This window comes from Triticum urartu, chromosome 1A (assembly GCF_056163025.1).
Source record: "Triticum urartu cultivar PI428250 chromosome 1A, HENAU_Tu73, whole genome shotgun sequence".
Lineage (NCBI taxonomy): Eukaryota > Viridiplantae > Streptophyta > Magnoliopsida > Poales > Poaceae > Triticum > Triticum urartu.
This window is the reverse complement of record NC_141873.1, coordinates 313,962,612-313,978,966: the sequence shown is the minus strand read 5'-3', so window position 1 is coordinate 313,978,966 and position 16,355 is coordinate 313,962,612. Positions and strand designations below refer to the sequence as shown.

At 49.8% G+C, this 16,355-nt stretch overlaps 1 protein-coding gene across 3 annotated transcripts; it reads right to left on the bottom strand.

Annotated features, from left to right (window-relative positions):
• Window positions 1-1,424: 1,424 nt before the first annotated feature.
• LOC125556536 (uncharacterized) lies at window positions 1,425-11,989 on the bottom strand. 3 transcript variants are annotated; one of them, XR_007305125.2, is made up of 10 exons: window positions 11,721-11,989; window positions 11,566-11,637; window positions 11,402-11,476; window positions 10,271-10,402; window positions 9,071-9,140; window positions 8,890-8,981; window positions 2,205-2,246; window positions 2,034-2,114; window positions 1,821-1,953; window positions 1,425-1,751 (listed from the first exon to the last, which is right to left on the bottom strand). XR_007305125.2 is itself a non-coding variant. In XM_048719254.2 (9 exons), exons 1-9 carry the CDS (start codon window positions 11,928-11,930, stop codon window positions 1,876-1,878), a joined length of 852 nt encoding a protein of 283 aa, XP_048575211.1. In that variant the 5' UTR covers window positions 11,931-11,988; the 3' UTR covers window positions 1,425-1,875. The 3 variants fall into 3 exon arrangements, 2 of the variants coding, with proteins under 2 accessions (XP_048575211.1, XP_048575220.2); XM_048719254.2 differs by having other exon boundaries at window positions 1,425-1,953; window positions 11,721-11,988; XM_048719263.2 differs by having other exon boundaries at window positions 1,498-1,953; window positions 10,319-10,402; window positions 11,721-11,982.
• Window positions 11,990-16,355: the final 4,366 nt, after the last annotated feature.

The window sequence follows — 16,355 nt, the reverse complement described above, 5'->3', positions numbered from 1 at the left end:
CTCCTTCATCGAGATTCGAACCTTCACTCCTTTCTTCTCCTCATCCGACAGCTTTAGCCCCTTCAACATCCCTGCTACACCTTCCATGGCGCCGCCCTTCGCACCCCCTTCCCTCCCTCCTAGGTTGGTGCCTGACGCCCGCGTGCCCTAGGGAACACACGGACGGATTGAGTTGTGGATGGTGACCAGCGATCAGTTCGTCCCGCACGGCGGCAGGATCAGATCGCAGCCGATTGGACGACAGCGAGAGGACGGCGGCGTTCGAGGGGAAGGAACCCTAATCGCCTCCGGAAGTTCCGGAGCGAACCAAACCGTCACCCTACGGGACGGACATGGCTTGTTGCGTGGTTGATAGCGTTAAACACAGAATGATTAAGGACCATTAGATTTTGATGATGGATGGATGTGATTGTTTGGATCTACCCCTCTTTTTTTTTATAGTGGTAGTAGATGTACGTGGTTGTTGTTCCCAGGTGTTGTGACGTGTGTCTTTTATCGCTTTTTCCTCGCATATGTTGAGATAGAGGGAGAGTCATTGTATATACTAGATGATAGCCCGCACGTTGTTGTGGAAATCGGTTACAATATACTTTAAAAAATTCTGCGGGGGGCAATATATTTCATTTAGATTTGATTGTATGGAATATAATATTTAGATTAATAACACGTGAACCAAAAGTAAAAGTAGATATGCCTTATTATATTTAATTATGTATGGTTATAAAATATTTGTTGAAAATAAGTAGAATAATAAAGTGAAAAATATTCTTCCATGCATGGTTGCATGTAGTGGTGGGTATTGTTCCATGCATGGTTGTACGTGAGGTGGGCCTTATCTAATTCATAATTGTATGGTGAATTAGTGATGTGACATGCTTAGGTGTTGAGATAAATAAGATAGGCGAAATGAACTTCTTAAGTATATAGAATACTGCTTGTAACATGTGGGCTTTTCTCTTTTTGTGTCTGAGTTTTTTTTCCTTTGATCTAGGTGTTCTTACATGATGCTATTTTTTTTTGTTTTTCTACATTGCTTCTTTTTTTTTGCCAGGGATTCCTACATTGTTTCTTTAAACAAAACTTGCTTCTTTGTACTTATTATTTTGTTCAAACAATTTTTTTGTTTCTCCTTTTTCCTACATCATCTTTTGAATAGTTTGGATTGCTTACCACATGTGTCTCGTGATCATTTCTTATTTTATTTATTTAAGACATCTTTTACAATTCCAACTGTATAAACAGTTATCTTCACACATCATGCACATTAGTGAGATCAAAAGATATGCCAGTAATATTATTTAGCCCTGCATGTATGATTGTAATCTAGCCAAGTCGCTTTCCCTTAAAAAACATGCGAGTACAATGACCAGCTTTTTAAGTACAATGACCAGCTATATTGGCGTTGTAGCCAGGTTCGGCGTTCGTAAAGTGCAGCTTTCTCATTTCTTTTATAATAGGCATCCACTTGCAAAGTTGTCCAAGAACAGCAATACCGTGTAAACTGGAATAGGCCAATAGCCACTTCATGTAGCCATTGCAAACAAGAAGGCGGTGTCATTGCATCTGTATAACAATGTACTCCAGAAGAGAAAATAACAATTTCACGTATCATACAAATTCACCTTATGTGAGAACAACATTCAGGATGTTTCCACAGGAGGATTGTAGGTGACATCTCATCAGTGATCACAATAGCAGGCATCAGTTCTGAAGTGTTCTTGCACACTCAATGAATCTTCGTGCCATGGTGCCTGAAATTCTTCATATAATTCAAACGATAACAATCACCATGTTTCGACAGGTTTTCGCCATCGCATTACCTTCATGCAGTGCAGTAAGGATTCGATCGATGGTGATCACACCCAAACTGCTAGGCTATGCCAACAATGCCTCGTGAATGAGTTTGTTTGCCAGATCCTTTGATAGCCCCATTACACTGTCACTAGAACCAACCTACATGATCAACGAGTTCTTCACATGAGTATAAAATGGAATGTTAGCACCACAAGAAGCAGATAAAAATAGAAACTGACCACTGCTTCAACAAGCGGCAACACCAATGGATGTTCTAGCAGCAGGCCGCCCGCAACCCTAAATACTACCCCCTCATCGATCTAGCAACAAAACGGAGCAAGAGGATGTAGCTCGGTGACATAACAATAATTTCAAAACACGCCTTGTAACAAATTCAAACGAGACCATACCAGGTTCTCAATTATCTCATCTGGTATGTCATGGAAGTACACCTGCAGACATCCACAAATATTACATGTATCAAATCACACCAGGTTGCTTTTGACTATAGCGGAGTTATTGGTAGAATCTGAATGAGCTCATGTTGTACAGGTTCTCCTCCTGAACCAAAACACTCAAGGAAATAGAACTGCAAAGTTTTTTACTATAGATAACGAGGTTCCAGTTTATGCTAGCTAAGTTAACTATAGCTAGATATACATATACCAAAGTTTGCAACACTAAGCAAAGAAACTACAATTGATATTGATTACTGTACATTCTTTCTCTGAAATCAAAAGCTAACGCCAAAGATATAAATCAATAGGCATTGTGACATTGTGAGGAGATACTTCGCTTGCTTAGATGTTCATCTTGCACGAAAGTAGATAGGTTGGAGTTCAATCACACATTAAAATGGGATCACCAATATTCTAACAGGGAAATAAAAGAAGTAGACCAACCTCGCTGCCGACGACTCCCCGCCGGCGGCCCTCCTCCCCCCCCCCCCATGGCGACCCCCGACTCGCGCTCCCTCTCCGGCGAGCGCGTCTCCTCTGGGGATGGACGCTGGTTCGACTCGGACGGCGAATCTTCTGCGCGCTCCTACAGCGAAGTCGTCCGCTCTCCTCCGGCTCCTAGGAGCGTCGCCCCCGCTCCGCTTCCCGCGCCTGGCCCCGTGACGGCGACCCCTACCGCGCTGGCCATTCCAGGCCTGCCGCTGCCCCTCCACGCGTCACCACTCCGCCCCCGCCTCCGGCCCCGAGGCAAGCCCCGGCCGCCCAGCCGGCCGCTGCGGCTCCAGCGCGGGTGATCATGGCGCACTCTGCCGAGATGGAGGAGGCTGAGGAGGTACTCCCCCGCGCGCTGGTCGCTACCATCACAGGCAACCGGCCGCGCGTCTCTGCCAGCGACGTCTCCGACCTGTTGTGCAGCATGTTCGAGTTCGAGGTCGGCGACTTCACCGTTCATGCACACCACCCGGAAGACTTCCTTATCATCTTCGGCTCCAGAGCTTCGTTCGACCGCATGCGTGGAGACCACTTCATCGACTGCATGCGATTCACCCTGTCGCTCCGCCCATGGTGCAAGCTCGCTCACGCCGGCTGCGGTGGGTTTGAATTCCGCGTCGAGCTGGAGCTCCGCGGCATCCCTGCCCAGGCCTGGCACATGGCAACGGCGGAGCACATCTTGGGGACGGGCGTCTGGATCGAGCGCCTCCATCCGCGGACACGTTCTCGCGATGACCTCGCCACGTTCCGGCTTGCCGGACGCACACACGACCCAACCGAAATCCTGCGTGCCACCACGCTCGAGATTGTCGAACAGGTCCCCGGCAGCTCCAGCACGTCCTCCCCGACCGTCCGCACCCTCACCTACCCCATCACCATCGCCCTGGTCCGTTCAGAGATCGACCGCGCCTACGCTCGGGCCGTCGAAGCCGCTGGGCGCGACGGGGATGGCAGCGCTGGGGCGGGACGAGGACCCGACACCGAGCCAGGCCCAGACCATGGTCGCCATCGACGCCGCGGCCGCAAGCGCCGCCGCTACGATGCGCAGCCCGCGAGACGCGCAGATGGCATGGCGATGGACTCCTTAGGCTGGCATGGCGACCGCGGCTCGCTCCGGTCGGATGGAGTGGCCATGGCCTCCACTTGGGGATCCCAGAGAGCTACAACGCCACCGTCCGTACGCCGGGCAGAGAGAGAGATACGGCCCTGGCCGGGCATGCATGGGCCGCAACGCCCTCGTCATCGCGCCAGAAAAGGAAAAGCGGGGAATACACAAAGGCCGCTTTTGCCAGAGGGGCCTGTCGCGGGCCCGGAGGGATCCGTTGCTCGCCCCAATGCATGCGCTGATGGTGCCCCATTGGCGGAGAACACCCCAGAGCCCTCCCACACCGCGCCGCCTGTCATGCGTGGGGCTGCCTTGGTGGAGTCAGGCTCTGGCTCGCCCAACCAGAGCCCACGTAGGGATCTGTTCCCTGTCGCCTCTGCCAGCGAGGTGCCAGACTCCCAGCCGCCAGGGCCCCCTTCCTCGGCCACTGACGACTCGACCAGCGAGGTACCAGACTCCCAGCCGCCTGGGCCACCCGCCCCAGCCAATGACGCCCTCTTGTCGGGGCAAAGCGGAGCTTTGCAAGTGTCAGCAACTGGCGGCGTCTTGGAGTCTTCCGCTGATCGGTCGGACGACACGGGCGCGCGCCCCTCGACCCAACCACCACGCCCCCCCCACCCCCGCCAACAACATGCCTCCATGCAACCATAATGGGCCTGAATTAATAATTGGGCCAGCGCCACTGGACGACCAGCCTCTATGGATCCTCCAAAGGCCCACATCGCCAGCGGCCGCCACGGGCCAGGATGAGTCGCCGCCGAGACTCGCATCGCCACTGGCTGGGCCCAATTTGGGCGACCGAGGAACGGTGCCGGCTGACCATGCACTGCCGCGTTCCACTCCAGGTCGATTCGCCTCTCCGCCGGTCACCCTGCGCCGCTCCACGAACCGCGCCAACTCTGGCCGATCTTGGACGCTCGGTGACTTTCTGACGGCCGCCACAAAGCAGATTGGAGCCGTGATGCCCGCGCCAGGGAAAAAGCCACGTCGCCCTCTCAACTTCACCCCACGCCGCGGCCGCTCGGCTCGTGCTGCATCCTCGCCTACGGCGGCGCCACCCACGGCCGAACGGAGGGCGCACGTCCAGATACTGCGGACTCTCGGGATCATTGGCATTGATCAGAAAATCACAGCCGCAGAGATGAAGACGTATGATGGCATCTTCGCCGCGCCTTTCCCGTTCTCCGTCCTGTCAGCCATCGCCGCGCTTGTCGGTCGCGAGCTCCCTGCTGAGCTTCCCTCCCCGGTGATCTCCACGGGCAGCGCTGCGGCTTGCGAGTCTTAGCGCTAGCCGCACCTCTTTCTTTCCCGTCGACCATTCCTGTTATGGATCACGGCCCAAAGATTGTGGTTTGGAACGTTCGTGGCTTGAACACTCGCGCTAGGCGGTTCGCCATTAGATCGCTGATTGACACCACCGGTGCAGCCATTGTTTGCCTTCAGGAAACAAAGATGGCCCTTATTTGCTCGTCGGTGATTCTTGACACACTAGGCTCTGAGTTTGATGGCTATGTCTAACTCCCCGCGAACGGCACCCGAGGCGGCATCCTCCTAGCCTGGAAAAGTAAGGCCATGAATATCACGGACCCGGAGTTCTCTGTGAACACGCTTACAGCCAAAGTTGCCATGGGTTCGGCCACCTCGTGGTGGTTGACGGTGGTCTACGGGCCGCAGGACGACGCCGCTAAAATCGCGTTCCTCCAGGAGCTGCGCGACATCCACAGTGCCTGCCATGGACCATGGATGCTTTGCGGGGATTTCAACCTAATCTACCGCGACGAGGACAAGAGCAACGGCAATCTGAATAGGCGCATGATGGGGAGATTCCGTAGAGTCCTTAGCGACCTAACGTTGAAGGAGGTTTACCTCAACGGCCGCCGGTACACCTGGTCGAACGAGCAGTCCCCGCCTACCCTGGTGCATCTTGATCGAGTGTTCTGCACCCCTGACTGGGAGGACGCCCACGACGCCTGCAACCTTACATGCCTGGCCTCGGTGGTCTCAGACCACAGCCCGTTGCTGTTAGATTGTACCCCAGTGCCGGCTACGTATCGCCGATTCCACTTTGAGGACATATGGCTGCGCATGGATGGCTTTCATGAGGCGGTGACTGAGGCCTGGAGTTCTGTCCACGACGCTGACCCCTTCCGTCGCTTGATGATCCGCATGCAAGCCACAGCCCGCAAGCTAACGAGCTGGAGCTCCCGATCCATTGGGAACATCAGAGATAGGATGGCCATCTCGCGTGAGCTCATCTCGCGCTTCGACAAGGCCCAGGAAGACCGAATGTTGACACCACATGAAGATTGGCTCCACAAACAGCTAAAGATCTCCTATCTTGGGCTGGCATCCATGGAACGTACCTTCGCCCGCCAACGCGCTCGCGTTGCCAATTTAAAGGACGGCGACGCCAACACCAATTTCTTCCACCGGCAATGCTCGTTTCGCCGGCAGAAGAACAGGATCTCTAGCCTCACCATGGACGGCCAGGTCATATCCGAGCAGGGGAGCATGGCAGAGGCAGCATTCAAACACTATGACGCGCTCCTGGGCACAGCCACCAACAGAGATTGCTCGCTGGACCTGTCTACGCTTATCACTCCCAGTGAGCTTGACGACCTCGACGCTCCCTTCTGCGCTGAGGAAATCTGGGAGGCTATCAAACGCCTACCCGCGCACAAAGCACCAGGACCCGACGGCTTCACCGCAGAATTCCTGCGAGCTTGTTGGAGCACGGTTCGACAAGATTTTGTTGACGTCTTCCAGAAGCTCTACAACATGAGAGGCCGTGGCTTCTGCAGCCTCAACCAGGCACTCATCATCCTGCTCCCGAAGCGCGCGGACGCCAGCTCGCTCAACGACTACCGGCCCATCAGCCTCATACACCTGGTGGCCAAGATCTTCGCCAAAGTCCTTTCTTTGCGCCTCGCCCCTAAGCTGGACCGCCTTGTCAGCCCGTGCCAAAACGCATTCATCACCGGCAGAAGTTTGCATGACAACTTCATCCTAGTCAAACAATCAGCTCGACTACTACACCAGCTGGGTGCCCCGCGAGTGCTGCTCAAACTGGACCTCACACGCGCCTTTGATTCCCTGGCCTGGCCCTTCCTTTTTGAGGTACTACGCCAACATGGATTCGGAAACAGATTCTTGGAGTGGATCGCTATCCTCCTCTCTTCGGCGAGCACGCGTGTCCTGATGAATGGCGAGCCAGGCCCGCCTATTTGGCACCTACAGGGACTCCGCCAGGGGGACCCAATGTCCCCACAACTGTTCGTCCTCGCCGTCGACACCTTGGGAAGGCTCATCAAGCGCGCGATCGACCTCGGCATTATGGCCCAGCTGCACCCTAGGCGCTCGATCCCAGCAGTATCCCTATACGCGGACGACGTGGTGCTCTTTTGCCACTGTACGTCGAGCGACATCATGGCTATGCGGGAGATTTTGGAGCTCTTTGGCCACGCCTCTGGCCTGCGTGTGAACTACACTAAGAGCTCAGCCTCGCTGCTGCACTGTGACATGGATGAGGCCACAGGCGTGCTTGTACACCTCGGCTGCCCCATTGCTGAGCTACCGATCACCTACCTCGGGATCCCCCTCACGATACGGCGGCCCACTGCTGCCCAGCTACAGCCGCTAGTTGATGGGATCGCTGGAAGGCTCCCTACCTGGAAGGCTGATCTGATGACCAAGCCTGGGCGCCTCGCACTTGTCAAATCTGTTCTGGGTGCCATTCCAGTACACCAGCTCCTCGCCTTTGCACCACCAAAAAAGACTCTGCGCCAAATTGAGAAGATCCAGCGTGGCTTTCTTTGGGCCGGTCGCGCTGCAGCTAACGGGGGTCACTGTCATGTCAACTGGCGACGCATCTGCCGGCCCACCTCACTTGGTGGACTCGGAGTCCAGGACCTCGAGCGCGCTGGCCTCGCCCTGAGACTACGATGGCTCTGGTACTCCCGCACTAATCATGAGCGCGTGTGGCATGGCCTGGACCTGCAGTTCTCTGCCGAGGAGAGAGCACTCTTCTTTGCCTCCACCACGATGACCATTGGAAATGGCCAGACTGCTCTTTTCTGGGAGGACCGCTGGATAAATGGGCAGTCCATCAATCAAATGGCCCCAGCCCTGTACAACTGCGTCCCCAAGTGCCGCCGCAAGACTCGAACCGTCGCTCAAGGTATACAGGGCAACAGCTGGGCGAGCGACATACAGGGGACTATAGGGATCAACGAGATTGGCCAATATGTGCAAGTCTGGCAGGCGATTGAGCACTTCTTACTCTCGGATGCCCCTGACCAGCTTGTCTGGAAGTGGACTACCTCTGGCACCTATACAGCACGCTCCTGCTACCTTGCCACTTTCCAAGGATCCACAACTTGCTTCTCCTGGAAGCTCATCTGGAAAAGCTGGGCGCCGCCACGTGTCAAATTTTTCCACTGGCTAGCCAACCTTGATAGGTGCTGGACTGCGGACCGCCTCGCCCGTCGTGGCCTCCAGCACCAGCCCCGGTGCCCGCTTTGCGACCAGGCGCCAGAGACGATGCGACACCTGCTCCTGGAGTGCGCTTTCGCCAAGCAAACCTGGCATGAGATCCTAGCTTGGCTAAGGATGACAATCGCAGGGCCAAATCAGGAGGAGACTCTCATGGACTGGTGGCTCCACGCCAAGCAAAACACGCCTACACCGATGCGCAAGGGTCTCGCCTCCATTGCCCTCCTGACGCCATGGATGATTTGGAAGCAGCGCAACGAATGCATCTTCGACAATGCCCAACCTCTTGTCCCAGTCCTGGTCTCTAGGATCAAGGACGAGGCCGAGCAATGGGCACGAGCTGGTGCTCGTGGCTTACGGGTCATCTTACCCACCACCTGGGATGTACACTAGTTTCTTCTGCTCCGGCATGAACTTTGCCTCTTAGGAGGATTGTAAATAACTCTCTATCTTACCAATGCAATGAAACGCAAGTCCTCTGCGTTTTCCCGGAAAAAAAAATATTCTAACAGGAATTAATTTGATGGATTAGTTAGAAGAGTGCTCTACCTCAGCTTTGTCTAAACTGCCAAGCTTCTTGCCAGTTGTAAGATTAGTTACAACCACACCACCCACAGTTGACACATGCCCACCAGAATAACCTGGTAAATATAGTGGTTCAACTAATAAATACATATACACAAAGGGCAATCAGAGACAATGTGCCTGGACAACGGGCATTGGACAAAACCTTTCAGGAATTGGCGTGCTTCTTCTTTGCTGCTTGGCTTTTCTCTAATAATCCCTTCATGGACAACCACCTAAAAGTCAACTACCATTCAGTATGTAATATAAATATATAATGCAAAGACTGACAATTTAGTAAAACCATAGATGAGGTACATATGTTCAACCACACAATCCTAAAGCCCGTAAAAGAAAGAAAACATCCCTAAGAGAATGTGAACACATGACCTAGTTAGATTATGCATCATTACCATTGAACTTAACTTTACACTGCTAAATAACGCATCTATCAATAGATTATTCCTTCACTAGCCAAATGCTCCATTATAAATAGAAAAGTATAACAGATCATGTTGAGACATTATTGCCAGCTTAGCTCACTCTGCCTCTCTGGTATGCGCATCTGCGTTCCATGTAGGCTGCTGAGACACCTATGGGTTATGATCTGCATAATCCCCATCTCTTTTTGCTAGAACTTTCCCAAGACATGGTCAAGTAAATCTCGCCTCACCAAGTTCATTTATGAGATAGTCAAGTGAAATTATTTAGATTACTTCCTCTAAACTGAGAACTTATCCATCAGTGGAGTTAAACAATCGAGAAGCAAAGTACAATCCAATTAAATCTTGAGTAGCAACCAATGTTCAATTCAAACTAATGAGATATGAATCTAGCCAAAACAGTCTCTAAATAAATAAAAAAGATAATGCATAAATGAACTTGTCAATGTTGTCGCGAGCCTAGGATACAGCAGATTTAGGTCAATAAAGTTGAGTGGTGTTAAGTACATAAGTACATGTGTTGTTTAACTAGCAGCGTTCCCCCAAAAAGAGGAAGAAAAAAATGATGAACCAGATTGAAGGAGGAGAAGAAATACAATATCATAATTCTCTAATTAAACTGACGATTATTACACGAAGGACTTTTCCCTACTAAATTTTCAATATGACAGGTCTTATTTTTAAAAAACTTTACGAACTAAAAATTATATATCTAAAACTGAAAAGAAGTATTGAGTACACCATTTGCATTTGGTGATATCACATTAGCGTATATGTATGCATATGGAATGACCATCCTCATGCTACCAGAAGTAGCCAACATTAATGTAGAATCCATGGAACTTCAAGTTATGTAAAGAACAAAGAGAAGCCACAATGTGGCATAGACATAATTACAACATAATTATGTATTATAGATATACCATCCAAGTTCTGTATAAACCAGTAGCACATAGGTAACTGACACATACTATGTCAGAGGTGATCAGGAGTGTTGGTTGGTCGCCTTCCTTCTGGTAATCGGAAATGTTCATTCTAGACATGATAGCATCAGCCTGAAATATGCATAAAATGGTTAATTCCAGTAAGGAAAGAAAATGTCAGAACATAAACAAAATCTATGCAGAAGATCAACGCTTGCTCTTGATATTTATGACTAGAAATCCAGCATTTCCTTTTCTTTTTGAGATTAAAATGTAGCAGTGTGGGCCCATAGACCGGGGCAACAGGGCCATCACCCTGAGCCCGTGAGACGCAGGGGCCTCGGCCCAGGTAATACTTTTATAGTAGTACTAGTATAGTCTTACCATAGGCCCAAGAAAGTGATCTTTTGTGGAGCTACATTGTTTCCTTACCATCATGAATTCATGATGTAGTTCTCTTGATCGATAAACAGTTTGAGTGTCAGTTTTAGAGTTCAAAGATCATCGATGTATGCTATGTACTGGATATTTGCTGTTGCTTTTGAAATACACAATATTTCAAGTTTTTGTGTGTCAACAGGGCCCCTTGGTGTCGTCTTTTGCCCCTGGGCCCGGCATATTTGTCGGCTGGCCCTGAAAGGTAGATAAATGGATATGAACAGACCACCAGGCACATACACATGTGGAACCCAGCAGGAATTCACCAATTATTTTTATTTCTATTTATACTCCAATGATAAGTGTATAACTAAATTAAAACTGACAATAATATAACTCTAGGATTATCTGCATATCTCATTGAAGCTACCATGGTTTCTTTAGTTAAAGTACTGTGGCCCAATAAGCTTATCCAGATATTGATTAGCAACATAAATTCTTCACATTCTTCAGAAAGCGAAAAATACACTAATGTTTGTGACAGCAATGCAGTCTTTTTAAAGAACAAGCAACGCAATTGCTACTTAACTGTAGAAGGTAGTATCACAGCGGAAACTAATCTAAAGCCACTCTCATGCTAAGAATGAAGCTTTCCTTTTCTAAAGAAAAAAACAAAGAATGAAGCTGAGACGCAACAGGAACTAGAAACCATTTTTGTTACGAATAGAAGAGAAAAATGGGGAAAGATTCTACCTTGGCCTCCGCAAGAAGCATGACTAGCTCATCCGGATCCTCCCTTCTTATGCTCCTCTCGTCGATGTCCGCGGTCTGAAACCATGAAACCCAATCCAATCAAGGAATAGCTCCAAGAAAATTTAAGGGAAAAAAGAAAAACTATAAATGACAGCCCAACCCACCATGACTTGGAACTCGAACCCCATCTCGTTCAGGATGTTCTTCCTGGCCACTGACGAAGACCCCAGGATCAACTGGGACAATTTCATTCAACACAGGTCACGCACTCAGACTAGCGGTGAACCTAACGAAAGGGCTTGTTAACCGTGAGCCGGACCTTGAATGGCTGGGGGTTCGCGGTGGGGGAGGAGGATGTGGCCATTGGGGTCATGCCGGAGAGAAGGCGGGCTTCAGAGTGGCGGCGCGGAGGGGAGAGGAGGCGCTTGGTTCCGAGAAGATGCGCCGGCCGCTGTTGAAGACGGGGTGCGGCGGCCGCATATGGCGCCACCGGGCATAGGAGATTGCAGGGACGGTGGGAAGATTGCATTTTTCTCTGTCCAGTCAGTAATAAATTCAACGTGGAAGAAAGAAATTTTGTACGCGACATTTTGATTCTGTCGCATATGAAAGAAGTCCCATATACGAGTATGACCTAAAACTGGGTATTTATCTCTGAGGTCTCCAAAATGAGCCCAAACATCCCTACTCAAATTAGAGCATCTTTAACCGAACGCATAAATTATAGTCCGTTAAACTGACTCTCAAGTTTTAAGTGATTCCTCTTCGACTCCTAAAAGCATCTTCAATAAAAGTGCCGGCGAAGAAGAAGGCTCCCGCAGCCAAACCACATGGTGGCGGCTCGAAGTAGCCGCCGCGCGACCTTGCCGTGGTTTCGTCCCAGGCGAAGAAGATAAAGGCGGCCGCGGCTGGTGCTGGTGCTTCGTTGCTGTCGTCGCCTGGAGTTGCTGTTGCTGATACAGTTGGCGCGCCTCCTCCTGCACCACCTCACGTCCCGACCGTGGAGAAGGAGCCGTCGACGCCTGCCGCCACCGTCTTCAACTTTTTCGATGAAATGTCACAAAGGTATAACGAATTCTTCTTCTTTTTTACTGTTCTTTTCTCATGTTGGTATCAATAGAATGTGAGATTGTGTGTGTGCATTTATAGTGTTGATAATGATACATTTATGCACTTGACAAATGTTGTGAATAAAGATTTTGTTTCTCAAGATTTTCCATCCCACGAATATGATATGTCATACGGTGATGATAATCTTGACATGGAAGACGAGGGTTTTGTTGGGATTTTGAAAGGAATAATCACAAACTATTTGAACACCAAAGATATGTTGAAATGTATGGCTTGGAAGCGAGTCTCTATCGATGCCTCCATCGGAAGCGACCAATCGGCTAGCACATATTGAAAGTGCATCAAAGAAATTTTTTGATTAAGAACACAAGCAGTCATTATCGGTCGTCGGATTCTATTCGTCATCGGTGGTCCACTATAAGCGTCAATGTAAAAAATGTGCGGGTTGCTTGGCCAATGTTGATCGTATGAATCCAAGTGGTTGCATTGAACGGACATGGTAATTGCTTGCTACATTTGAATGCTTTCTCTAAGTATGCATATGTTCCTAATTAACTGAATTTCTTATTGTTTATGTAGCTCATGCTTGCTCAAGGTTTCTTCCAAGAAAGAGCGAAGAACGAGGATAAGAATAAGAATAAAGAAAACCGTTTACTTTCCAACTTTCTTACAAAGAGCTCGAGGATGGGGAGAACTGGAGGAATCGGGAAGCTTTTGAAGTACCTAGGAGGAAGAGCCTGGTTGTTGATTGTGATGACGACGATGATGACGATGATGGTGGTGAGGAGGGGAGGAGCCCCACTCCTCACTCGGTTCCTCCTCCCCTCCTCACTCAGTTGCCAAAACACACATGCCCAATGGAAGGAAACAAAATGGATCAAAGGCTAGAGACAATGATCTTAAAGAAGAATTTGAAGCCATTGTCATTGCGAGAAAAGAGCATGCGAAGAAAAAATACTCTTGAAATTGAAAGAAATGGAGGAGAGGGCGAGCAGCAGAAAGCAACAACTGAGGAGAAGAGGACAGCGACCGAGGATCATAAGGTGGAGCTAGAGGAGAGGAAGGTGGCAGCCGAAGAAATAAAAGGTGGTGGAGGAGAAAGAGGGAAAATTTATTTTCATGAACACAAGTGGTCTCGAGCGAAGCCAAAAAGCATATGTTGAGCTCTGTCGCGACGAAATGCTAGCAAAGAAGACCATGAGGAACTTGATGGGTAGCATGGTAGGAGGAATGAGTGTCATGGATAGCGGCATGGGAGGAGGAATGAGTGGCATGGGTAGCGGCATGATAGGAGGAAAGGTGGCATGGGAGGAGAATTTGGCGGCTTCATAAACATGATGGGAGGTGGCTTTGGTAACACGATGGGTGTCATAAGAGATGGTGAAAGTGCAACTAATCCCTGGGTGGTTTTGGTAATTCTTAACAACATATAGCTCATTGAACTAATATCCATTCAAGATAATCTTTTCAGAAAGTTCAATGATTGGCATGTCATGGACTAGAGATGTGGACTCCTCAAAATGCCAAGGACACATATTGGCACAAGCTCAAGACTCTACATTTTCATTTTAGTGATCCAAGATCACATTGAGTCCATAGGAAAAGCCAATACTATTAAAAGGGGATGAGGTGTTGCTTAATGGCTTGCTTGCTCAAAATGCTTAGTGATATGCTCCAAAAGCCCTCAACCACTTTCTCATTCCCACATTTGTCCCAAACCAAAAGTCAAACTCGCCCCCATCGATTTGATCTATCCGGCGCCACCGAGTTCACTTGACATAGCCATAGCCAGAAACCCTAACCAGTTTGGTCTCACCGATAGGGATCTCGGTCTCACCGGGATGGGATTGGAAACTCTCTGTTTCCCTTCGTAACGTTTCGGTCTAACCAAGATGAGCGATCGGTCCCACCGAGTTCGCAATGCAAACTCTTTGTTTCCTTTTCGTAACACTTCGGTCTCACCGAAATGAGCGATTGGTCCCACCGAGTTTGCCTGACCAACTCTCTGTTTTGCCTATTACCGAAATCGGTCTCACCGAGACCAAGTTATGCCCTAACCCTAAAAAAATCGGTTCCACCGAGTTGATCATGTCCGTCCCACCGAAATGCCTAACGTTCACATTTTGAACTAAATCGGTCTGACCGAGTTTCACTATTCGGTCCCACCGAGTTTGGTAAATTGTGTGTAACGGTTAGATTTTGTGTGGAGGCTATATATACCCCTCACCCTTCCTCCATTTGTGGAGAGAGCCATCAGAACGTGCCTACACTTCCACTACTCATTTTCTGAGAGAGAACCACCTACTCATGTGTTGAGACCAAGACATTCCAATCCAACCACAAGAATCTTGATCTCTAGCCTTCCCCAACACTACTGCAGGATGCTGCTAACGCGACACTACGATCAGAGACCCTTCAAGAAACTGTGTGCGATGCAATAATCGCAAACAGTGGTGTATGAAAACCGTCAAAAAAGGTGCAAAACGTTTGCGATGGAGGATGCATCAAACACGGTTCAGATTTTAGTTGCGTGTGCGATTCAGGCCACACGGTTAACCCGTTCGAACTGTTTGTGATGAGGCGGAACAACAGAAAGGGCAGCCATATCAATGTGTGTGCGATATACGGCATACAGTTCGCTCCGATGAACCGTTTGCTATTAGGGAGTGCAACATAAACGGTTAGCCAGATCAAGGTGTGTGTGATATAGGGCATACGGTTCACTCGGACAAACTGTCTTCGATTAGCGAACGCAATAGAAATGGTTCAACTTAACAAGATGTGTGTGATACATGGCAAACAGCTGACTCGGATGAACTGTTTGAGATGAGAAATTACAACACAGACGGTTAATACAGTTAGTTCGTGTGCGATTCTATGTGTACAAAAAACTTTGAAAAATGCAAACTAGTTTCTTGCGGTGACTAGGAGTATCGCACACAATGCATCTGCGAGTACTCGTGTGCGATGATTAGTAAGTTACACATATGTTTCCTTATGTTAACACTTGTGTGATAAATAACACGTGGCACCGGATACGGTATTCGGGTTGTGTGTGTGCTACACTTAGTCTTCCCGTGCTCCAGTGAATGCTTCCCGCGCTCCACATGGATGAATTGTAAAATCCACGCCTATTCCCTCACCGGTTTCCCGCCACCAGCTAACGGCTTGCTGCATATAACCTAGGCGGCAATGCACCGCCGCGACACTCTGCGAAGATCTAATCCTCACCCATCTACCATTAGGTATTCCAAGCATGTCAGGCAATGACCAAAGCTTCGACATCGACGCCTACCTGCTTTACATCTTCGGCGAGGAGAATGAGCCGGAGCAGGTCGGGGAGCAAGAGCTTCATCGATCGGTGCAGGCACCATGGCCCATCGGCAGCGATATCGGCGTCACAGTCCTTGGGAGCACAATCGACATATTGCAAAGGAGGTGTGATGAGAAGTCTGCCATCCACCGTGCAAAAGATCCAGAGCTGCTCGGCGGCATGATCGACGACCCACCCGAAGAGCCGCCGTCACCAGTGCTCATCGAGAGCCTGATGCCCCGTAAGGAATGGGTAGAGGACCTCGGCGATTCAGTCAAGATAAAGGCAGCCTATGGCTTCATCATTGCCCGCGGCGGCCGTGTCAACCTCGATCCCGATGATGTGGTGGCCAGGCTCGAGCGCATCCTTGGCGGAGTTGACGTCCCCGACGAAGTAGAACATCGCCAATGTGATATCTTGAGGATGCAGTTGATCGACGAAATTTGCTACCAGGCCAGAGACATGGAAATGGAGCGGTTCTGCGGAGTTGTCATGCGCGCGATTGCACGCTGTCAAGCTCTTCTGGAAGAGGCCCATCAGCCCCAAGAGCCTGCCAGCTCCAGCAGCTCC

Coding starts and splice junctions, on each gene's coding strand:
- LOC125556536 (XM_048719254.2), bottom strand. CDS start 11,930: ATGCAATCTTCCCACCGTCCCTGCAATCTCCTATGCCCGGTGGCGCCA. Junction 11,638..11,720: donor CGAACCCCCAGCCATTCAAG/GTCCGGCTCACG, acceptor AAATTGTCCCAG/TTGATCCTGGGGTCTTCGTC. Junction 8,982..9,070: donor AGCACGCCAATTCCTGAAAG/GTTTTGTCCAAT, acceptor TATATTTACCAG/GTTATTCTGGTGGGCATGTG.